Source organism: Podarcis erhardii (genome assembly GCF_964252035.2).
Source record: "Podarcis erhardii genome assembly, chromosome: 10".
NCBI lineage: Eukaryota > Metazoa > Chordata > Lepidosauria > Squamata > Lacertidae > Podarcis > Podarcis erhardii.
In genome coordinates, this window is record NC_138500.1 from 29,469,616 (window position 1) to 29,494,472 (window position 24,857).

The following is a 24,857-nucleotide window of genomic DNA, read 5'->3' on the forward strand; positions in this document are numbered from 1 at the left end:
GAGCCTTTGCCTGAGGCTGAAGACACCAACATGTAAGAGAGAGTGCCATTGCGCTGGGATTCCAAGTGTCACCTCTTGATGGGGGTGGGTCCGTCCTCACGCTGCCGCCGAAGAATGGAGCCAGTGCAGGGGGGGAAGGGAAAGATGGAAAGGCGGTTTATTTCTCTCTCGCGCTCTGGAGTCACTTCCTAGGGAGAGGGGAGAAAAGACCTGAAAGCCAAAACACCACACACACCACAAACTTCCTTGTCTCATCAGCGAGATTCCTTGTGTTCATCAGCGAGATTAAAACCTAGTAAACTGTAAATCAAGTGTGTGTACAGTTACACACTGCTTCAGTTACACCTCGGGTTACAACCGCTTCAGATTGCGTTTTTTCGGGTTGCAGACCGCCGAAACCTGTAAGTACCGGAAAAGGTTACTTCCAGGTTTTGGTGGTCGCGCATGCACAGAAGCACTAAATCACACTTTATGCATGCGCAGAAGCACCAAATCGCAACCCACGCATGCGCAGACGTGGGTTGCAAACGTGCATCCTGCACGGATCACGTTCGCAACCTGAGGATCCACTATATAAGTTTGTGTATGAGGAGAAAGCCTATGGGGGGTGGTTGGATGGAGGGGGTGCATTTTACAACAGGCAGCATGAAGGGCAGAGTTGCACCACTATTTGGGTCGTGGGTTGAAGAGTTTGAATCATAGAATTGTAGAGCTGGAAGGGACCCCAAGGATCATCTAGTCCAACCCCCTGCAAAGCAGGAGTTATAGCAGGGGCAGGGAACCTCAGGCCCAGGGGCCGAATGCAGCCCTCCAAGCCTACCTGCCTGGCCCTTGAGACTCTTCTCAGACCATATAAAGTTCCCAGACGCTGCTTCACACTCTCATTTAGTGTTTTTCAGCCTGACTGGAATATGTTCTTGAACTCTGGATAAACAAGGGAGTGTGCAGAAACTAGCCTAGCATACTAAGGTTACATCCACACCCACTGCTCTGCAAAACAGTGAAACAGCTGCCTAAACTCTTAGGAACAGAGGAAAATTGCCTCATTCCAAGTCAGATCATTGGCCCAGCTAGGACTGCGTTGTCTCCTCTGACTGCCCACAGCTCTCTGGGGTCCCAGGAAGGGTCTTTCCCACCAGGACTTAGGGCTGGGCAATATCTGGTTTTCGACATCGTGATATTATCAATTATATACCAATATATCACAATGTCTGAAATGAGGATGGAGTTATGTAGAGGCACTGGTTGGCTTCACGTTTTCCACCGCATAGTGATTTTTGCCAGCACCTGCTCTTGTGATTCGCTGGCCCCTGCAGGAGGCGGAGGAGAGCTGAGCTGGCTAAGTTAAAGGAGCAGCAGGAATGGAGAGAAGCTTTGGCTGGCTTCACGGTTTTCCTCACATTGTAATTTTTGCATAGCACACATACACATCATGATTCAAAATATATTGTCAGGTCAAAAATGATGAAACCGATTATCACAATATGGACTTTCAAACAGGTTTTGGATGATGTATTGATATATTGTCCAGCCCTACCAAGATTAAAGGTAAAGGTAAAGGTAAAGGGACCCCTGACCATAAGATCCAGTCGTGGTCGACTCTGGGGTTGTGGCGCTCATATCGCTTTATTGGCCGAGGGAGCCAACATACAGCTTCCAGGTCATGTGGCCAGCATGACTAAGCCGCTTCTGGCAAACCAGAGCAGCGCATGGAAACGCCGTTTACCTTCCCACCGGAGCGGTACCTATTTATCTACTTGCACTTTGATGTGCTTTCGAACTGCTAGGTTGGCAGGAACAGAGATCAAGTAACGGGAGCTCACCCCTTCGCGGGGATTCAAACCGCCCACCTTCTGATCTGCAAAGCCTAGGCTCTGTGGTTTAACCCACAGCGCCACCCGCGTCCCTAGATTACTTGATTCTTTTAAACTGGAGATGCCAGAGATTGAATCTGGGAAATGTTTACATGCAAGGCATGAGTTCTACTACATTCTGGCTTTATCCAACCCCTCTCTTACCCCGTTCTGGCTTATACAGTCATCAGGGAAGGCGACATCCAAGACGCCTGGCGTATCAACCACTCCACCCTCCAGCGATGGAGGCTTCTCTACCATGCTCCAAGTGCTGCTTAGGATGGAGCAAAGTGAATGCGAGGAGGAACACATCTGCAGGGTGGAAAAACAAAAGACGTCTCAGGGGTCAGCTCCTCAACGAGAGAGGTGGCACTGTTGAAACTTGGCAAGAAGCTGCCCTCTCCAAGCTGCACCTCCTGCAGTGATTCTAGGGGGGACAGAGGAGAGTCCACAACACCTCTGACCACGAGCCACTTCAAAGGTTAACTGCACCACAAGACTGCGCAACTGAAATTAACCAACACACAGGCTGCACTCCTATGCTCACTTACTTGGCAGTAAGCCCTAATGAAAACAATTGGGCTTACTTCTGAGTGAACATACACAGGCTTGCATGGTTCAAAAATATATGTGCATACGACAGGTAATGAGGCTCCCTGAAATCACACCATCTTCAACACGCTTGAGCTATTGTTTGTCTATCTTGGGCAGGTGGAGCTGCAACCAGAGCTATTCTGTTACTGAATGGTAGGAAAGCTTTCACTACGGATGTACACGGCAGATACTCACGGCCTACTTTATTATGACATGTGCTTCACAACACAGCAGGGTCCCTCCCAGGTTGTGGCATGAAGGCGCATGATCCAGCTACCTTGCTGAAGCAAAGCAGGTGTGGCTCGAGTGAGGGCCTGGATGGGAGACCACCTTGGAAACCCAGGCCTGCCAGCTCAAGCTCCATAAGAAGAAAAGCAGGAAAGACCCACTTGAATTTGAAGATGGACAGCTGGTAAAACTGCAAGTTTGCAGTTGAGGGCTTAAGTAACAAACCAAGAGCTTGATAAATTATCGGCTGCTAGGTTACCTTCAGCCCATCCCCTTAACGTGCAAGGAATTCTGTCCTTCCCTCCTAACTTTATTCCACCCAAGTCTAAGCTGACGCGCCTTCGCACCTTCCAAAATATCCACCTTCTCCCCTTCCTTTCTGCCCAAAAGCTTTCTCCTCTTTTCAAAACGCACCTTCTTGCCTAGGCCGCTGGTGCAATGGCATCGCTGCACCTGAGCTTCAAGGGTGCCAATCTTGCCCTCGGCCTCTGTGAGTCTGCCCAGCAGCTCGTCCCTCTCTTCCTCCAAGGCCCGGACACGCTTGCGGTACTGGTCCTTCTCAATGAGGATTTGGGAGTATTGCAGCTGAACGCCATCTCGGCTCTGGATTGCCTGAAACAAAACACATTCCTGGTGGGGGGTGGTTGACATACCTTGGGAAAGTGGGATTGCACACAGACAGACGCTTTCTTCTGATTTTGTTTTTTGTATACTGTAATGGAGTATACAAATTAAGCAACTTTGCATGCCTCTGTTTATCTTGCACAGCTTATCGATTCTGCTTTCCATAGCCAGGGGACAGGGACAAGGAGTTACCAAGAACAATAATGCCCCACCCTTGGCTAGTGCAAGGTCCTCTTCTGCCAACCAGGTGCCATCTGTATGCATTGGTGTCTTAAGGACTAGAGAGCCTGCTTTCTGGAGAAATTTTGGGTTTCCCCAGATGCTGAGCTCTGGAGCTCAGTATCATATCCCACACTTACGGACTACAAATCGCAGACAGGTACGGCAAGGCTCATACTTGGCTGGCAGGATACCAATCCTCAACTCCCTGCAGCTTCAGGAATAGAGTGGGGGGGGGGGTTTCCTCCGCATGACGGCTTCTAATGGGAGCACCTTCTCACTGGACACTGCTGCCCTCCAGATACCGGTGGACTCCCAATTCCCATCAGCCACAACCAGCATGGCCAATAGTCAAGAATGATAGGAGCTGGAGTTCAACAACAGGTGGGCCACAGGTTCTCTCCACTGTGGCCCAATGTAGTGATGAGCTTTTCAGCCACTGCCTTATATGGTGACATAGGACTAAGGAGAGGAGGGAGCCACCAAAAAGGTCTCCATTCCAGTTGATCTCCTCTGCTTCCAAATACTTTTCCTAGCATTCCTTCCATTTTGGCTTCTTGATTCTCATGACTAACTACATCAGTACCACTCGTCCTCACCTAGCAACCCAGAATGATAGTAGAGGGATTCTATCTCTTATCAGAGACCCTTGCTTCTAGCATAAGGGGAGACTGCCTTAAAGAAGCAGCTCACCTGATCTCTTTCCTTCTCAATCTCCTCTAACTGAGCCAGCACAGTATTCATTCTGTGTTTGTACAGGTCACAGTTCTTCTGCAGAGTTTGGTGCTTCAGCTGGAGGTCTTCCTTATCTTGCAGATACTGGAGAGGTGGGATGGGGGGCGGGGAGAGAATCCAGAGGGTTACATTTTCAAGGAATATATTTAGGGCTTAAAACTGCTGCAGGTTTAGACCTGCAACCTGTGCAACCAGATCTGTAACACATCAAGTGGGGAAAAAGAAGGATGCATGTGCAAATATTTATTGTCACCTCTTTGCAAGCACACACAGCTCAGCATACACCAGCTAATGGGGTTGAGAGCCTGGCTTCATGGTAGTAGCTTTGAACAGGGCTAGTGTCAGCAGTCAGCATTGATGGGCAGCTGCCAAGAGCCACACCCGGTGCCAGCACTTTGGTCCTGCTCCTCTTCTTCCTGGCTACCTCTGTTGTTCACCTTCCCCTCTCCAAGCAAGTGAGCAGTGGAAAGAGCAAAGGCAGGGGCAGGCGGCAGCATCCACTCATTTTGCCCTCTCCTTCCAGGCAGTGAAGCCCAAGAAGGGTCATGGCACAGCGGCAGAGGATCCGCTTTGCACGCAGACGGTCCCAGGGTCAATCTCAAGCATCTCTGGTCCAGCTGACAAAGAGACTTCTGTCTGAAACCCTGCAAAGCTGCTGCCACTATGGACGACACTGAGCTAGATGATGCTATGGGCTGTCTTGGTATCAGGCAGCTCCTAATGTTTCTGTGAAGCAGATTGGGCTGGGGCCGGAGTGAAGGGGAAGCAAAAGAGCCATAGCGAGGAGGGGACCCACTTAGAGAACGGTGACTTTTGAAAGCAACTTGGTGAAGGGCCCTGCAAAACCTGGCTGAGACATTAACAACTGAATGCATTCAGACCACAACTGCATCAAAGCTTCCCCCAAAACAGATGCCCAGGGAAGGGGCAACTGACCTTATCTCTCAGCTCCTCAGCCCACTGCAGCTCATTTTGCACAGAGTCCAGTTTCTGGCACAGTTCCTGCCTGTCTGCTTGCGCTTCCTTCCAGTCGTGCTCCAGAATGTCTAGAAGGATCCTCTCAGAGCCTGGGACTGGACCTTCACCTGCTACCTAAGCGACAGAAACGCAGAATCAGCTGCCTAGTGGGATGAGCCGAGTTAGAGATAGCATGATGGACAGAGAGAGAAACAGCAGTCAGCACTTGCAGGGTGGCTGTTTACAGTATCTCCCACTGGGGGCTTCAGAGTAGAAAACGTCATCTATATATACTTTTTTTGTTTTGTTTTATAATTTCCCCCACCACAAACTGCAGGTGCCTCTTACACTACAAGCTCCACACCAATTTTTATGCCAGGATGCTGGCCTAGATGGGCCATTGGCCTGATCTGGCAGGCTCTTATGTTCTCAATCCTGGGAATTCTAGTTTGGTGACTCCCTATCCACCACCTCACAGAACTACAACTCCCAAGGTTTCCTGGGGAAAGGAATGATGGGAGGTCTGCAGGGTGGATGTGCCCTAACAGCTGGTTCACATGCTAGCTCTGTTTGCACGTAACATGCCGGTAGGGATATCCAAGATACTGAATGGAAAATATACCCTCCATCTCAAACTAAAGAACCAAACTATGAATGATTGAAACTGTAATGTCAAAATGTCGTAACTAAGCAATGCTTTATGGTTCATTAGGAACACGGAAAGATGGGGTCACGTCTTCCAAGATAAGAACCTTATAATTTCATGCTTTATGGGCCCTGCTCTTAAACCACTCCAAGTTTAAATTACACAGTTTTAAATGGCAATATCAACATTTTGCTGAGCATGTAATAGATTTATATAACGAACTGATTCTATCCAGATGCTAACTCCTCACCAATCAATTTATTTTCACATCCTCAAGTTAAATTATGTCCTCTCCTGGTTAAACCTTTCTTCTTTGGGGGGTTGGGGGATTGGAAATAATCTCAAACTGAAAATGTGTTTTAAACATTTTTCTCCAGGTTTTGCAAATAGGCTGTGTATCGTGATATAAGGTCGTACAAACAGCATTTAGGGTGGAGAGATAAGAGATTTCACAAACCACAAGAGGTCTGTGATGCAGGATACCTTTTTTTAAACAAAACAGGGGGAAACGGTAAAATAATGTGTTCACATACTATCTGTGGGTTAAGATTTTGTAACCCAGATATCAACAGGCAGCTTTCATCTCCTAAACAGTCACAGCTGTTGAAACCACCCATTGGTATTCTACCTACATCTCTAAGCCAATACTAGACGCCTTTCTTTTAAACAGATTCTATTTCTCTTAGCATTTTACTAGGGCTAGAGGCGTGATCTAGCAACAGGGGCACTGAGATCCATCCTCCATGAGAAACATTGTGGTCGCCTTGGATGCAGCATCAGGGACCAGCCTTGCTGCAGGAGATTTGTCTGTTCAGCACATTTTCTCTTCGAAACGAATTGTGGGCGGTGGAAGCTCCAGCAACACAAAGGTGAAATTAGGAGCTTTGAAAAGGGTTTATTTGGGGCAGGGGAAAACAAAGGTTCGCAAAAAGGCAAGGCACCGCAGCAATGAGAATACGGCAGCCTTGTTGGAGGGCCACACGTAAAATCAAACATCTAGCTAGATAGCAGAGACAGGTAGAGGCAACGGAGATGAGGCTGAAGCACTGTGATGGGCAGGTGTCTTGAACCAGACCTTCCAGCAGCCTGCATCCCACAAACATATACCTCCTGCACCACCTCCAGGTGTGGTTAAGACTCCAGCTCCCATCAGCCACAGCCAACATGGCCAATGGTCAGGGATGATGGGAGTTGTAGTCCAGCAACTGTTTTTGCCCATCCTGAACTATACCAACTGTCCCAAGCCCTTTTGCTCTTCAGGTTGCCCTCAGGTCCTGCTGAAAGGCTTCTTGCAGGCATCTGGTTGGCCACTGTGAGAACTAAATGATCCAGCAGGGCTATGTATTTTAATTTTCCTGGGACCTTCCACATTCAAACCATATGCTCTGCCTTTGAGGTATCCCCATCAGACTGGAGAAGACATTACTGGACCGAGAAGAACCTCCCGCACACAGAGGCTGACTCTTACCATCCAGGAGAAGCTCAAGTTTCAGCGTTGAGACATTAGATGCAATTCAGTACAGCCCCTCCACGGGTTAGCATTAAACATTTTCAGCAAGTACCTGCAGGTTGCTCTGCAGCTCCTGAAGTGAAGCTATCAGTCTCTGGTTCTCTGCTCGCAACTCACAGATAGTGTCAGCAAGGCCACGATCCTCCACTTCTCTCTGGGGAGCTGCAAATGCCTGCTTCCTAAGTAGGGAGCATTCTTCTTCCAGGCTGCTGACCTTGCATTTCATCTGGTCTACCTGAAATATAAGAAACAAAGGCCACAGCCGCTCAATCCCCTTTTCTTTACTGATTTGATTGATTTGATTAATTGATTGATTGATTGACTGGCAGGCTGCCTTTGAAGGATTAACTTCTTCAAAGTGGTTCACAACACTTTGAAAACATAAAACGATGTAATTACAAATTATAAAGCCGCAGTCTAAAACCCTCAAACCTATCAAGTGATAATAAAGACAAGGGGATGAACTAAGCATGAATGAATCTGAGCAAAGTGAGCTTCTCTCCCCATAACCCATCCTATGATTCTGGGGATCGGAATCAGAACTTCCAGATCAAAAGGGAAGGATGCCAAAACAACCACTTCTCTTTTTAGGACAAGCACTCAATATCTCTGATTAAGAAGAAAGAATGCCAAGAATTAGATAGAAATTGGGACTGATCAGCTATTCCTAATAGCCTTGGGCCATTCTACTGGAGTAAAAATCAGGGTCCTATAAGGGTGGCATTCTCCTCGTTCCCAACCCCCAACCTTCTTTTCATGTTCAATGGCTCTGTCTTTCCCTTTTCCCAAACTGGGGGAGGAGTAGAGTCTTGCCAGATGCCTGGACAGCCTCAGGTGCAAAGCAGAAGACCAGGGTTGATCTGACAAAGTAGGTTTGCAATTTTTTCTTGATTTTATCTTTTGTAAACTGCTTTGAGGGTTTTTTTAACAAGCAAGTGGTACACAAATTTTATGACATATGTCATATTGTTTGGAAAACAGACTTGCAAAAACGGGAGGGGGGTTGCTCCTTTGTAAATGAAATTAATATGAAAACAGAAATTCTCCAACTTAGGCAGGATCAATCAAGTTATTCTCTCTCTCTCTCTCTGCAAGGGGCAGTCAGTGTGGCAGTTGTTGCTGAACTACAACTCCCACCATCCATCACCATTGCTCCAAGTTGGCTGGGTTGACCGTAGTTGTAGTTTGACAACTGGAGGATGACCCCTTTGGCTATCTCTGCACTAGACCCACATTCCACATTGTTTTCCATAGTGGTGTGACAGAAAGTGCAGAGGTGGTGCAAGATAAACAGGAAGGAGTACAGGATACAGGTAAACAGGGAGGAGCAGTTTAGGTAAACCCAGGAATGAAGATGAAGATGTTACAGCAGGGCAACAGTGAGTAAGAGCTCTGTGGCAAGAATCCCAGGAACCAGAAGACTATTATTATTCCAGATAAGAGACTAAAACAGCACTGCAGTTATTCCAGATAAGTAAAATCAAATCAGAACAGATTAGCTCATAGTGAAACTCTCCTGTCTCAGAGAGAGGAAAAAGGTATGTCAGTTGCTCAAGGTGAAAGCCAGGTGACCAAGCTGCAGCGCCATAAACTCCTTCAGGTATTTGGAATGATAAGAATCCTTAGGATGTGGGTTTATCACCCAACCGTTTAAGCTTCCAACCACTTTCTAACCAGCATCTCCTTAGTGGCCTTACAAGGTCAATTAAAGGTTCATTCATGTTTTTATCTCACCTGGAGTACCTACAAATTTCCTGATGAGTCATCAGCTGGGAAGTGATTGGGAGCACAAAAACAATCAGATGACACACCTACATTCTAAGCAACAACGGGGAAATCCTAAGCTTGCCTTGCATGCACACACGAAACCTACTATGCTTAAACCACAGTACACCAAACTCTTTATCTGATTAAAACAAATGTGGAAAAGATCAACGTTCTGTCCCATAAATCACAAGAAGGGCAAATAAAGAAGTTTTCATCTCTCTCGTGAGCACACACACACACACTAAACCATTTCACATGAACACAGGTTTTAGCAACAGCAAATAAGCATGAGGCTTTCTTTAATTGCTGCTACATACTGATATTGCAGATCTGGGTTGGTTTTGCTAGGCTCATATTCTGACTCTGCCATGAGCTCAGCAGAGGGCCTGGGGCAAATTCCTCTCTTCAGCCTCAGCCTCCACTTCTGTAAAATGGGGGTGACTAGTGGGACTTGCAATAAAATGTTGCAGTGCAAAAATGCTTCTTCTTCAGGGTTCAACACTTCATTCTGTTCCCCCCATCCACCTGGTTTTCTTTATTTCCCACCAGGCAGCCAGCATTTGACAACCACTGATGCAGCTCAGGCAACTGCCGGTAGATTTCAGAGCTTTTTAATACTGGCACCTTTTTTGGTCACCACACCCCATTCAAAAGGTACTGAATTACAGCTAGAAACATAGAATCAGGAGTGCACTTACAGCGGTTTTCCATTGCAGCCACAGCTTGAAGTCAAGGCACGGCTACAAAGGATGGCTCTTTTCAGATGCAGCTTGAATTAAAGAGGCTGCAAAGGAAGCATCTTCTTGAAAGCTACAGGTTTAAAGTTGGAACACCTGACATCATATCATGTCAGCTGATTGACAGGTGAGTAGCCCTGCCCAGCTGCCAAAGTGGCCCTTGGAAGGTGAAGGAATTCTGGGTCCAACCTGCCAATCTGATCCAGTTCCCTACCCATGGTATATCTGATAAAACCAACCTCACCCAACTGGGGAGTTTTAAGGGAATTACTGATATAATAATAATAATAATAATAATAATAATAATAATAATAATAAATAATAAATTTATTATTTATACCATGCCCATCTGGCTGGGTTTCCCCAGCCACTCTGGACGGCTTCCAACAAAAGATTGAAATACATTAAAACATCAGTCATTAAAAACTTCCCTAAACAGGGCTCCCTTCAGATGTCTTCTAAACATCAGATAGTTGTCTATTTCTTTGACATCTGATGGGAGGGCGTTCCACAGGGTGGGTGCCACTACCGAGAAGGCCCTCTGCCTGGTTCCCAATAATAATAATTTATTATTTTACATGAAGCATTTTGAATACTGTGAGCCACTATTAAAAATATCGTAATTTTAATTGCTGTTGGCATCCTATCCTGAACCTTTAGGGACAGAGTGGGAAATGTGGAAATAATAAAAATAATCTACAAGAAGAATGACATGTTATATACATGTTCCACTGTGAATAAGTGCAGGCAGACATACACAAACGTACCCTAGAAGCAGGCCCTCACTTTCTGGTACTTGCATCCTACATGAAAAGATGCTCTGTTATAAACACAAACGAAGCCCCTTTTCAGTTCACTAAAGAGAAGATTAAGAAGTGCCTTAGCCATGGTCTGCGTATTAATGCCTTCCTGGAGCAAATGTGAAAGTAACTACAGGGCTCAGATCTAACCAACGAAGGCGAGGACTGCCACCATCAATCATTTTTACGGCGTCATCAATATGCATAGTGCTTTACGGAGCAAAATAGCAGACAGTTGCTTACTCCACAGTGGCCGTGCCGTACAGGGGGACAAGTGGGAGAGATAATAAAAGGAAGGGGAGGACAAGAGGGGAGGGATACAAACAAAAGAGAAACCACAAGACAGAAAGCAAACAGGGTGTGTACATATGCCTAAATTAACTGAAGGGGAAGTGGGGGGAGAGAGAGCTTTGAGAGGAGCCCAAGAGAATACAAAACTCCCAAGGAGGGACTTGGAAGGCGAGAAAAAGCTGGCTGGGAATATTTGGAACATCAGGAAATGCTATACCTGGTAAGACATATGCCTTGCATGCAGAAGGAAGCAGGTTCAATCCCAGGTGTCTCCAGTTCAAAGGATCAGGTGAGGTGATAGACCAGGCATAGGCAAATTTGGCCCTCCAGATGTTTTGAGACTACAACTCCCATGATCCCTAGCTAACAGGACCAGTGGTCAGGGATGATGGGAACTGTAGTCCCAAAACATCTGGAGGGCCGAGTTTGCCTATGCCTGTGATAGACCCTTGGCCTGGAGAGCTGCTGCCAGCCAGATCAGACACAATGGGTTGTTTCCAACTCAGTTATACTCAAGGTAAACCCATAGAAATCAGTGAGTTAGTCCTGTTTAGCAACGTCAATGGGTCTACTCTGAGTAGGGCAAACACGGGCTACATTCAAAAAATGTCCAAGACTGACAAATAATCTGACTGGGTATAAGACAGCTCCCTACCCCAGTAAACCTCAGCTTAAGAATTATTGTGTTATGAGACTTGCCGGAGAACACAGCTACTTCTCTATAATTCAGAACCTTTTATTTGTACCTGAAGCTTTTCCTAAAGTATATGCACGCTCTGGCCTTCATGCAAAAACAGCAGCCTGGATATTCTCTTATGACACCAGTCCTCCAAAACTGATTGCACGACAAAAGTTCACACACCCATAACATAGTGTCATTTGGAAAATATAAGGCGTTCCCTTTCCTGGTACAGTGGTACCTTGGGTTAAGAACTTAATTCGTTCTGGAGGTCCGTTCTTAACCTGAAACTGTTCTTAACCTGAGGTACCACTTTAGCTAATAGGGCCTCCCACTGCCACCGCACCACCATTTCTGTTCTCAGCCTGAAGCAAAGTTCTTAACCTGAGGTACTATTTCTGGGTTAGCAGAGTCTGTAACCTGAAGCGTCTGTAACCCGAGGTACCACTGTATATACACTCCTGTGTTTCTGAGAATCCACTGGTGGTGGCATTCATTCCAAATCGCTGCATTCCTTTGCCTAATTTCCTTGAGCACTACTCTGGGGAAACTTTTTTAAACCTTCAAATGTGAGACAACAGTCATGCAACTCACTGGCCAGCCTTCAGACACCTTTCCCCTATTTCCCTATAAAGGAGTGGCTGGCAGGCCTGGGCCAATGAACCCAAAGCACCTACATCCAGGCAGGCAGTGAATCATTAACACAGTGATTCCTGGCACCTTGGTTTATCTTGGGTGTGCGCACCCATTTCCATTGCCCTGTTAACACCTGCATGCATTCACCAATAGTCCCCACCTCCCTCTTTCCCCCTGCTCTCCATACCCCCAGCTGCAGGTCCCGGCTTCGGAGAACAGCAGCGTTCTTCTCCTCGCACAGGTGGGTGTAGCGCATGGCCAGCATGTAGTTGTCGTCCTTCAGCTTCAGCAGCTCCATGCTGTGGGAGTCCCACTCCTCCTGGAACCTCTGGTAACGTTCCTGCACCTTCTGCAGCTTCTGGAGCTGCTGCTTCAGCTGGGCGCCCTCCTCCTCCAAGGCCCGGTTCTTCGCCTGGAGCCCGTGTTCCTTCTCCAACTGCCCTCTCCGCTGAGCCCTCATCTTCTTCACCTCCATGATCAGGAACTGAGTCAGGCCTTCATGGCCCTCCTCGTCTGGAAAGCAAGAGGATGCTCAGCAAATTGGGCACATGGGGGTTACAGCCAACCAAGTTTCCACTCACACTAGACCCACTGAAATTAATGGGCCTATGTTAGTTAGTGGGACACAGGTGGCACTGTGGGTTAAACCACAGAGCCTAGGACTTGCTGATCAGAAGGTTGGCGGTTCGAATCCCCGCGATGGGGTGAGCTCTCATTGCTTAGTCCCAGATCCTGTCAACCTAGCAGTTTGAAAGCACGTCAAAGTGCAAGTAGATAAATAGGCACCGCTCCAGCGGGAAGGTAAACAGCATTTCCGTGCGCTTCTCCGGTTCCCCAGAAGCAGCTTAGTCATGCTGGCCACATGACCTGGAAGCTGTGCGCCGGCTCCCTCGGCTAATAAAGCGAGAGGAGCGCCGCAACCCCAGAGTTGGTCACGACTGGACCTAATGGTCAGGGGTCCCTTTACCTTTACTTATGTTAGTTAGTGGGTCTACTCTAGGACTCGTTTTGCAGATAACCCATGGACTCTCAAGGGCCATAGCTCAGTAGCAGAGTGCCTGTCTTGACTGCAAAAAAAAATCCCAGAGTCAATGTTCAGCATATGCAGGTAGCACTGGGATAACCTTCCTGCCCAAAAATCAGTTGGTATAGATCAAGAGTGGCCAACCTGATGGTCTCCAGAGGTTGTGAACCACAACTCCCATCAATCCCAGCCAGCACGTCCAAAGGTTATGGGAGTTGTAGTTAACATCTGGGAGTTGTAGTTAACATCTGACTGGTAGTCATGTTGGCTACCAATCACGTAGACCAGGGGTTCTCAAATTGTGGTCCGTAAGCTTCATACAGGTGGCCCATGGTGTGTCTGTGAAGAACAGGGGGAGCAGCAGATGTGAACAGCAGGCACAGTGCATTTAATATCCATACGGATTTTTATTTTATGTTGTATTTATGGAATTCACCCTGTAATACAATACAACATATGAAATAAAATCAGCAATAACAATGCAATTAAAAATCATGCCACATCTGTCACAGCACACCACAACTGCTGCAACAGGCAGGAGAATCATTAAGTGGTCCACCAAGATCCTCAGCAATTTGCAAGCAGACCACAGGGTGGAGGGAAGTTTAGGAATAATAATTAATAATAATTTATTATTTATACCCCACGCACCTGACTGGGTTTCCACATCCACTCTGGGCAGCTCCCAACAGAATATTAAAAGCACAATAAAACATTAGACATTAGAAACTTCCCTAAACAGAGCTGCCTTCAGATGTCTTCTAAATGTCAGATAGTTTTTTATTTCCTTGACTTCTGATGGGATGGCGTTCCACAGGGCAGACGCCACTACCGAGAAGGCCCTCTGTCTGGTTCACTGCAACCTCACTTCTTGCAGGGAGGGAACGGCCAGAAGGCCCTTGCAGCTGGACCTCAGTGTCCCGGCTGAACAATCGGGGTGGAAATGTTCCTTCAGTTATACTGGACCGAGGCCATTTAAGGCTTTAAAGGTCAGCACCAACACTTTGAATTGTGTACTAGGCCAAATGGAGCAATGGTCCAGCTCAGTGTTTCTAACCAAGGGCAGTCAAATCACACATTCACAGGACGAACATGTTCACCACACATTGGCTGGCATTTGCAGCAGCGGACAATGCCACATGTGGAGATGTTTCTTTATAAACATACACTGGGCATATGCCAGGAAGATGCAGTCCAACTGAAGCATCCCACTGCGTGTACACAAACACACATCTCTGCTTCACACTTTGCAGCAGTCACAGAGTGGGAGTTGGGGTGCTGCTCCTGCCCTGCCTTCCCAGATGTGGCACCACTGCTGCTTGTCAAAAATGGGATGGGGCAGGGAGAGGTGGCGGCGAAGGCAGCAGAAGCACCAGGTTGGCCACCACATGCCCATTCACCCTGCATGTGACTCCCAGGCACTGACCCGACCCTGACCTGCTTAAGCAAGCTGTCAGCCTCCTGTGCCAAGGGACCTATAAGGAGGAGACTTCCACAACTTCTTACCCAGGATCATCGAGCAACGCTGAACTGGCTGCTTCCCTGTCAGCTGGGTGAAATGCTCAGGGTAATAGAACTCCAGGGATTCTAGGAACGCTTCGTAGCCTCTTTTCCCTCGGTTTCGCAAGATATCCATGAGGAGTCCTGCAGTGGAAGACAATAAATAATAACAATAGAACAAATGTGTGCCACATGATCAGTAGCGAGCCGAACCAAAAACCAAGCAGCTTCAAGTATCCAAAGATATTATTCCAACCTTCTCCCGCTGTCCCAAAACCAGCACAGCCATGCAGAAGCTGCTAGATCCGGAAGGCTTGAGCCCAATTTCATTTCAGTCTCCGTCTCCCTGCGTGTGTCTTAAGCTCCATTTTGTAAAATTGGAACAACAAGAGCATAAATCATAGTGATTGTTGCGTGGGTAAGGCAGAGTGGGGGGGAGAAGGAAAGGGAGAGAGAAAAGTTCTTTTCATATTAAAATGCAATGTGAAGCCATGATAAATAAAAGCAATAAGCCAGGACCGTAGAGACATGTGTCTGGGATCCATTCCTGGATTAGGGCTTTGGGCCAGGACTGCTTTATACAAAGCAAGCCCTCACCCCCAGCGCTGTACTTTCCATGTGAGTTCTTCACTTCTCTCACCTGTCCGGTTGCTCTTGCATGGAAACTGATGGGGACTCAGCACCATCTCTTCATCCTGCTCATCAATCACACGGCACTGGCGGAGGTATGGAGTCAGTTTGGCTGGGTTCAAAGAGCGGGTCAGCTTGTGCCGGACACTCTCAATCTTTTCCCACAATGCATCTTCTTCCTCTCCTGCCTCTGAGAGGCTTTCGTTTACTAGCTCCTTAGGCCCTAGGGGTGCACAGACAGGGTCATTAAATTTGAACTCGTTTTGTCAAACATATGTTGGAAATGTAAAGAAAAAGAAGGGACTTTTTACCATATATGGAGGGAATGTAGAGAAGTTAAAAAATTTTGGGAAATGATATACAATGAATTAGAAAAAAATGTTTAAAATGACATTTGTAAAAAAAAAAAAACAGAAGCATTTTTGTTAGGGATTGTAGGACAAGACCTGCGAAGAAAAACAAAGAACTTATTTATGTATGCTACAGCAGCGGCAAGAGTCTTGATAGCACAAGGATGAAAGAATGAGGAAATCCCAATGAAAGAACAGTGGCAAGAGAAATTGATGAACTCTGCAGAACTGGCTAAATTGACATGTAAACTGCGGGACAAGGACAACTGTGACTTTAAGGAAGAATGAGAACTTTTTACAAATTATCTAAAAAGACAACAAAATGAACTGGACTCCTTGGCATGTTCTGAATAAACATACACAAATTTATTGGTTGATAACATGATAGATAGACAACGCAAGGATATGTATAATTTTATAACATGCAGAGAAATCAGAGAGAGGAGCTGAGGGAAGTCCCTCTTGGGGGGCAGGAGGGATAGAAGGGGGTGGGGGAAAAGGGGGGGAATAATGTGTGTGATTATGTGGTTTGATAATTTGTTATGTTGAAATTGCTTAATAATGTTTTTTTAAAAGAAAAATGAACTCGTTTCCCCTTGATGAGCTTTCAGCCAGTCTTCCGTACTCATAATCAGGATGGCTATTTCCCACCCTTTCAGAGTGCGCTCCTGGGTGAATGGGGAATGACAACATGGAAACACATGTCTGTTTGTTGTTCTCCTTTCATTTACAGGGAGCCAGTGATGTGCTCTTATGTATGTGACATAGAAAATTATGGGCTACACTGCATGGATAATGAAGGAATTGGCATTGGACTTGACACCAGTTCTTGGGGTGCTTCCAGGCAGCCAATTTACCAAGCATTCATTGTGACTTGCTAGCATGGAGGTTAAATGACACTGCATCAAAGCAAATAATATTCCATGTTTTCTAGAGCATTCACTCATCACCTTCCTTACTGGAAAAAAAAGTCTGACCTTTTAGGGAAGCAGGTTTGTTGTACGAGACCTCTTGACCAACCGCAACCACACAACCTGAATTTGCTGGTATGTGGACTGAATCTCACCTGAAAATTGTGACAGCCTGCAAGCACCCTTTGAGTGCAAAAGCAAACCCAAAGAACGAAGCAACAAAGCTGTTGCTGTTGCTGCTGTAGTGACCAAATGCTCCTCCAGACAAACCAGTTTATGCAGCATTCACCCCAATTTGCTTGCTGTTTATTGAGCATGAGGTCTGATTTGTTTGTGGGGTGGTTATACCACAGTGAGTATTCATCCTGACTTCCTTGGAATTTTGTTTTTTTTTCATCAGTTCCCTAATTGCAAGACAGCTGGGTTTTTTATTTGTTTTTAAGTAGATTTGTTGCACCACTTTAATTACAAAAACCTAAATTTCCAGCATCTGACTGATTTCCTCCCACACGCTATTGATGGTCTGGAAGTCGCCCAGAAGCAACAGAGATAATCTCCCTGCCAAAAGGCCTTTACAATGTCTCCTCTTTAGCATCTTTCAAGTCCCTTCTCAAAGCCCACAAAAAAGGCAACCATCTCCAACCTGGTGCCATAGAGCCAAAAACTCCCATTGTGTTATGTGTCCAAAACATCTGGAGGGATCAGGCTGAGGGAAGGCTGGGTTAACTCTTTTGTTCTCATTTGCACCTGAGAACTAAATAGAAAGAACGGCATTTGCTCCCATTCATCTTTGTTACTATTGCCTATGGTGGCCATCTGCCCTAATTGCCAAAAGACAATCCTCTATCTGAAGGGCGATCAGAGGACAAGTCCAGTGGGAAAACAATGAATTATAAGGGAGAGCAGGGCCTTGAAATTGCCCATCAGGAACAGGGAGCACCTGAGTGGCAGACCGAGCAGACACACAGGACACCTGGCCACAATCTTCCTCACTATGGCGAGATGTATAGCTCGGTTGGTAGAGCATGAGACTTTTAATCCCAGGATTGTGGGTTTGAGCCCCATGTTGGGCAAAAGATCCCTGAATTGCAGGGAACTGGACTAAATAACCCCCGTGGACTCTTCCAACTCAACATGACTCCATGAAATTATAGTAAATGATTACTACATTTGTATCTATATAAATCAGGGGTGCCCAAACCTTTTTTAAAGAGGACCAGATTTGATGAAGAGAACATGCATGAGGGCCAACCAGAGTTGCTGAGCTTTCTTTTGAGGTTTTTTTGGAAATTTTACCCCAGGAAATAAACTGCCACAGGGGATGGATGAAACCGACCAGTGGGCCAGATTAGACCCCCAAAACGGACTTTGGGCATGCCTGACATAAATAGATTAGTTACAGATATCTGGTATCTGAAGAAGTGTGCATGCACACGAAAGCTCATACCTAGAACTAACTTAGTTGGTCTTTAAGGTGCTACTGGAAGGAATTTTTTGTTTTGATAAATAGATTAGCGTAGCCTTGTTTATTCTCTTCAGGTGCTGATGCATTTCATATTTTTCCCCTTTTTGCCATGCATTGACATTTAATTACTAAAAGGACACCCTGCTCTTCCTCCTCTGCACCCTTACGGAAATTTAACTTTTTCAAAGCAGGTGTCTCAATTTTAGTCTGTAAACCACCATGTGTATTGATAATGCTTTGTAACAGATAAAAACATGCTGAGACCATAAGGAGAGCCCTGCTGGATCAGGGCCAATGACCCACCTGGTCCAGCATCCTGCTCTCCCAGAGGCCTCACCCTGATGCTTATGGGATGTCAGACCTGATTGCCTGAACACTCTCCTCCCCAGGTGTGACTCCAAGCAGCTGGCATTCACAAAAGTGGACCTTGTGCGGAAGAAGCAGGAGCCTCGCCTTCTCTGGCAGCTGCCCACCCTAAGGCAAACCAGAGTGGTGCACTGTTCCCACCAAGCCAAACCAGCAGGAATGTGAGAGCATTTAAAGGCCCTGAAAGGAACCAAGCTGATAAATCTGATCGCTCAGTGACAAATAGACATCCCCAACTGTTTGGTAGTACGGACACACAGAAAACACCTTCCCACAAAGCGGAAAATGTTGCCTCCACTCCCTCCCTCCAAAGCTCAAAAATGGCAATCTTTACATGGGCAAAGTCAGCATCCTCCAGGGAACAAAACTGCCATCATGCCATCAAGCAGGAGCAAATCCCCAACCTCAGGGCCTCCAAAGCAGCCCAGTATCAACGTTGCTCATAATGGCAGGCCTGAACCTGACCTGCAGCTCCCTGGAGCTTCATTTCCCCTGCCTTTTCTAAGAAATTGAAGAGGCAGGCAGGCAGATTAGAACAAATACGTAATGCAGAGCCCCAGATTCATATGTTTGCTTTTCCACGGAAACCTCGTTCAGCAAACACCAGTGTTGTCTGCAGGAACAAGAAACCAAGCCTTTAGTGTTATCAGTCCAATCCTGAGGAATGCTCTGCCCATAGAGATCCAGCAGCCGCCTTCTGTTTCAATCTTTATATGCCTCCTGAAAACTTTTTGATGCCACCAGGCTTATGCAGATGATCAGGAAAGCACCTTCCCATAACTGGAAACTGATGGTCTCCAATTACAATTTTTAATGTGGTTCTTTATTATATACAATGGTACCTCGGGTTACATATGCTCCAGGTTACAGACGCTTCAGGTTACAGACTCCCCTAACCCAGAAATAGTACCTCAGGTTAAGAACTTTGCTTCAGGATGAGAACAGAAATTGTGTTCTGGCAGCAGCGGGGGGCCCCATTAGCCAAAGTGGTGCTTCAGGTTAAGAAAATTTTCAGGTTAAGAACAGACCTTTGGAACGAGTTAAGTTCTTAACCCGAGGTACCACTGTATAGATATTGCTGTAAAGGTCTTTGATATTTTTATGCTATAGAGGTACAGTGGTACCTCGGTTTAAAAACAGCCCTGTTTACGAACGATTCGGTTTACAAACGTCGCAAAACTGGAAGTAGTGTCCCAGTTTGCAAACTTTACCTCGGTCTAAGAACGGAATCCAAATGGTGGAAGGGCACCGGCAGTGGGAGGCCTCATTAGGGAAAGTGCACCTCAGTTTGAGAATGGTTTTGGTTTAAGAATGGACTTCCGGAACAGATTAAGTTTGTAAGCTGAGGTACCACTGTATATGAATATTTTTATAAATAAATAAAATGGACATATGGTACCCAGTAGGCTCCAAGTCATGAACAGGGCTGAATTCCTTAAGTAACTTAAAAAGGACCTTTTACACAACTTATTGTTTGACTTAGAAGTCCTAGGTGACCTGTCTGCATACTTAATATTGGTTTTATACACTTTTAATTGTCAGTTTCTTCCGAGGATCAAGGGATTGAGCTACAGAGAATTTTGTTAAGAAATATCTTAGCTGCTGCCACCATTAGTACTCTGCAATTCCTTGGAGTGTCTCCACCCCCCAGAGTTCAGCTCGGACACTGAGATCCAGCTCCAAGGGCCTTCTGGCATTTCTCTTGTTGCAAGAAGTAAAGTTACAGGGAACCAGGCAGAGGGCCTTCTCAGTAGTGACACCTGCCCTGTGGATCACTCTCCCATCAGAAGTCAAAGAAATGAACAAACAAACAACTTTCCGACGACACCTGAAGGCAGGAATGTATTGGGAAGTTTTTAATGTTTAATATCTCACTGTGTTTTTATATTATGTTGGAAGCCATCTAGAGTGGCTGGGGCAACCCAGTCAGATAGGTGGAGTACAAGTACGGTAATTTATTCCTATTTTTATTATGGTTCCCAGGAAAGAGGAAATGATTGTGGAAGGAATTTATATTCAGCAATACGGCTAGGTCTGCAATCTTCTTACAATGAGGGCCAGTCCATGACATTTTGTTTCCTGAGGTGAAGCACAAGACGGCGTCCCCTCTCACATCCCATGATCAGAGCCAATTGGACAGGCATCTGAATCATACTTCAACACTGGTGATGGGACAGCATTTCTGTAGCACCAGAGGGCAGCAGGATAGCTCAGTGGCGTAGCGTGGGGGTGCAGGGGGGGCCGCCCGCACTGGGCGCAACATCTGGGGGTTAGGGGGCGCAAATCCATGGGTTAGGGGGCGCAAATTACTTGCCTTGCCCCGGGTGCTGACAACCCACGCTACGCCACTGGGATAGCTTAGGGGTGGCAAGCAAAGCATGTGAAACATACAACGCTGTCCACAGGAGAAGCAGACTGGGTGGTTTCCACTGCTGACTGGGGACGCACCCCAAGTTTCGCTGACTAAGGCAGCAGGAAAGCTCAGAGAGGATGGACTATATAGCTTTTTTGTACAGCATCTGCTTTGCATGCAGAAAGCCTCAGGTTCAATCTCTGGTGTCTCCAGTTTGTGCTGGGAATGTTCGCTGTCTGAAATCCCAGACAGCAGCATGTAGTCAGTGTGTAAACAACACTGAGCCAGGTGACTCAACTCAATATAAAGGCAACTTCCTATGCTCCTCTCTCTGCCTAACGGTAGGGCTGGCCCTCCATACAATATTACTGAATACAGTGGTACCTCTGGTTGCGAACGGGATCCATTCTGGAGGCCCATTCGCAACATAAAAAGCCCGCAACCTGAAGCACCATATCTGCGCAGGTGTGCAGCGCAATTTGGCACTTGTGTGCATGTGCGAAGGGCAATTTAGTGCTTGTGCGCATGCGCAAGCGGTGAAACGCGGAAGTAACCCTTTCTGGTACTTCCAGGTCGCCATGGGACGCAACCTGAAAAAACGTAACATGAAGCAGACGTAACATGAGGTATGACTGTATCTAGACAAAACAGGGATAATGGATTTGGGGGGGGCAGGGTGAACAGCGACTGGTGGGGAGAATTCTAGGCCGTATTCACACAAACACAAGGCAGGGGCATTGAGTATTTCACCACGAACAATTCAAGGTACTGTATTGTCAACATTGCAATCTTTTAAGCACCAGATGAGACACTGTGGAAAACAGGATGCTGGACCCGAAAGGTTCTTGGTCTGATTCAGGAGGGTCTTGTTATGGAACAATGTTCTGAGTAATACAACTTTATACATTCATTCATTAAGGTCAGCATTCACTCCTTTGTTCTAACATCTCAATAAGCCCATTGGCGGTTGATAAAGATAAGCTAAAGAGATGGCACTGACTGATCCTAGACACACATTCTGTGGTATTAATAGCTGCACAATAGGCTGGCAGCTATTGAGCACCAAAGCTTCCCTTTGAAGCTAAAGAAAGCTGACAAACTACAGTTTGCCTGTGACAGTAAAAGGGGGGAATCCCATCCCTCCTTGAACTAAATGCGAATAAGTGTAGCTCTGTTTCTCCCCATCCTGGCTGATTAAGCAGGGCAGGGCCATTCCGGCATGAGTCATCAATCTCAGACACACAAATGACCTGCTGAATCATCAGTCGCAGGTCTTGCCTCTTCCCCCCCAGGGCAGGTATTTCCTACAGTTGCTTCTCTGCCATAAATCCCAAGTGACTTATGGGGTTATATATTTAAGAGAGGAAGGGAGACGAGGGATGTCTCTCTGAGCCACACATACACAACTTCCATATAGAACAACTTCAATCTCAAAATAAGCCAATCAGCTCTGCAGCCCTTTGCACCTCCACTGACTTACCCGTCATGCTGAAGAATCACAGGTAGCGCCAGCCCAGGATAAAAACTTCAACTTTGGCGACCGCTTCTGATTTCCCCCTTTTAGTTATGATATGCATCCGTGGGCCATCTCAATTTCCGGGAAGGGTGGATTATCCTAAGTGCAGCTGGCAAGAGAACAACAAAAGCCTGTGTTATTTTCTACAGCAAGGTCCTTCCCTTCTGTTTCATTAACTAATTCTTAATGACATGAAGAATGGTTATTTTCATCTCCACACATGCAGGCTCCCCCCCCCCTTTTTCTCTTGCTCCTTCCTCACGCATCTCTCTCCCTGGGATTCCTGAGTGTCCAAAGTACACACAGTAGAATCGCTGCCGCCCCACCACAAATCTCTGAGTCGATCAAAGGGAGGGGGGAAACTGTTTTGAAAGTGGCACAGTGATTTTCACTTTTCACCACCTCCTTAAATAATGCCACTGCTCAAATATTCAGTATGGCCGGATGCAGCTCAACGTGAGCTCTTGGAGGGATCCGAGGTGGCAAAAGCACTTTACAGGATTCAAGAGATATTAATTTAAGCCAGGGGTCTATAGGACTTGCTGCACAATTTAGGGCTCTGCACACACACACCTCTTATTTTGCATCCAGTGCTCTCCCATGGCTGGTTTTGAAAAGCAGTGTATGCACAACATTAGCCACAATCCATATCTATTCTGTCTGTATCCTGTCATTTCTTATGACATACGGCATTTTGATGCCTTTCATTCCAATCTGGCTTTGAACCAAACTGAGAAAAAAAGAACAACCTAGCTGCATTTTAAGCTGGCAATGTGTGTGCAGCCCAGATTCAACACTGGGAGAATTTAAAATGAGCATGCATCTGACCATGTGCAGACATGATCCTCCTTCACAAAAATCAATTACAGGTGGCTTCCCACGCATATACTACTAGCACTGATATTGAGGAAGGTGGAGAGAGTTCAAGCTCTCAGGGCAAGGGGAGTGCCATTCCAAGCAATCTTGGGCCTCACTGCAGAAATTAAATACCACTCACATCACTGTAGATCTATAACTACACGTACCATTAGGTACTTAAATAACACTATCTCTATGCAGGGGTGTTAGCAAAAAATAAATACAAAAGCCGTTTCTTTGTTCCCAGGGGTTTACAATCTAGAAACAGGCAGAAGGAGGGCAACGGAGGGAAACAAGAGGCAGGGTTGAAAAGGAAGGAAAGAAACGCGAATATTTCCGATTTACATACTTACATGTAGGATACCTTGCAGTAGGAATTGGGACCATCAGCCACACACACTCACAATAAGGGTCTCAGGAAACATTCCTGGGTATCACACACAAAGTGTACCTGCAGGCCCGGCCCCGCACACTCATTCACCGGCTTCCTCTGTGCACCATGAGGACTATCACCTTGAGCCTCTGAGCTGACCGGGGCTCATTAATTCCACAAGGAATCGGGCATCCCAAGGAGCAAACTCCCGAGCCGTAAGGAGCAGCCGGGAGAGTTGGTCCACTTTCCCCGCTCCGCGCGCGCCCTTTGCCTCCCTCGTCGCCTTCTTCCGGATTAGCCCCGCACCCGGCCCGCCTCTCGCCCCTGCATACTCTCGCCTACTCATCCCTTGCACACACACACACACACGCACACCTGGCGGGAGCAGTCACCAGTCACCAGCCTGGTCCCGGGCCGGAAAGGGGGCCGGGCTATAGGCAGGCAAGGGCAGATTTGCACACTGGCGTTTGAATGGAGGAATTCGCCCTCTGAGCCAAAACAAGTCCCAGCAGCCCCTCCGCCGGCTCAGGAATGCGCGCCGTGTGGATGCCATTCCCTGGGGGGAGACAGGCGCTCGCCCGGGGGGCGGGGAGGACGGCGGCGAAAGGGAGCGAGGGACCCCGAAGCCAAGAGGGTCCGAAGGGATCGGACCACAAGATCCCTTAGGGAATACATGTGCTTCCTCCCAGCTCGGCCGGTGGGGCGAATGGGCATTTAGCCATCACGTAACAATGCCTAAATGTTTCACATCTTGCATTATCCTGAACAACACTGTAGAGGAGTTCCGTGTTGTTGTTATTCCTTTCTGGGTTTTTTTTTTTTTTTTTTTTTTTTTTTTTTTTGAGGGGGGAGGAGGGTGGTCTGCCGAAAAACACCATGGAGCGACCTCTTGGCACCGGCAGCGTTCAAGCAAGGGGATTTGTCGCTCAACAGGCCCATTGGATTATAGGAGCAGGTTGCATTTGGTCGTGGTTTTTTGTTTTTTATCCTTCCCATCAGCCCCAAAATGTTTTCAGAGCAGCCCACGGATCTGCCGGGAAGCTTACAGTCTTAAAAGACGCCACGCGAAAGGCAAATAGGTTGGAAGGGAGGAGGAAATAAGCGAAGCCAAGTGCACGGTCTTAGTTACAAGTTCTGTTAGTATTTGTTTATATCTATAATAACAAAGTTTGCCAAAACAGAAAGAAAACCAAAACCAAGGAAAAATATAAAAATAGGGGTGAGAGAAAAGCAGA

General features: G+C 46.7%; 1 protein-coding gene across 2 annotated transcripts in view; it reads right to left on the minus strand.

The window, feature by feature from the left end:
• CARD10 (caspase recruitment domain family member 10) overlaps positions 1–23,956 on the minus strand; it is a 42,770-nt gene extending 18,814 nt beyond the window's left edge. Inside the window, exons 1-11 of one of the 2 annotated variants that reach the window (XM_081879457.1) lie at positions 23,701–23,956; positions 22,356–22,500; positions 15,441–15,653; positions 14,807–14,944; positions 12,464–12,789; positions 7,419–7,601; positions 5,190–5,345; positions 4,212–4,337; positions 3,090–3,287; positions 2,019–2,165; positions 73–188 (exon numbers count right to left, since the gene is read on the minus strand). In XM_081879457.1, coding sequence (XP_081735583.1) covers positions 73–188; positions 2,019–2,165; positions 3,090–3,287; positions 4,212–4,337; positions 5,190–5,345; positions 7,419–7,601; positions 12,464–12,789; positions 14,807–14,944; positions 15,441–15,653; positions 22,356–22,362 — 1,610 coding nt within the window. In that variant the 5' untranslated portion in view covers positions 22,363–22,500; positions 23,701–23,956. Of the gene's footprint in view, positions 1–72; positions 189–2,018; positions 2,166–3,089; positions 3,288–4,211; positions 4,338–5,189; positions 5,346–7,418; positions 7,602–12,463; positions 12,790–14,806; positions 14,945–15,440; positions 15,654–22,355; positions 22,501–23,602 lie in introns of both variants that reach the window. The other variant, XM_081879456.1, reaches the window with a different exon arrangement.
• Positions 23,957–24,857: the final 901 nt, after the last annotated feature.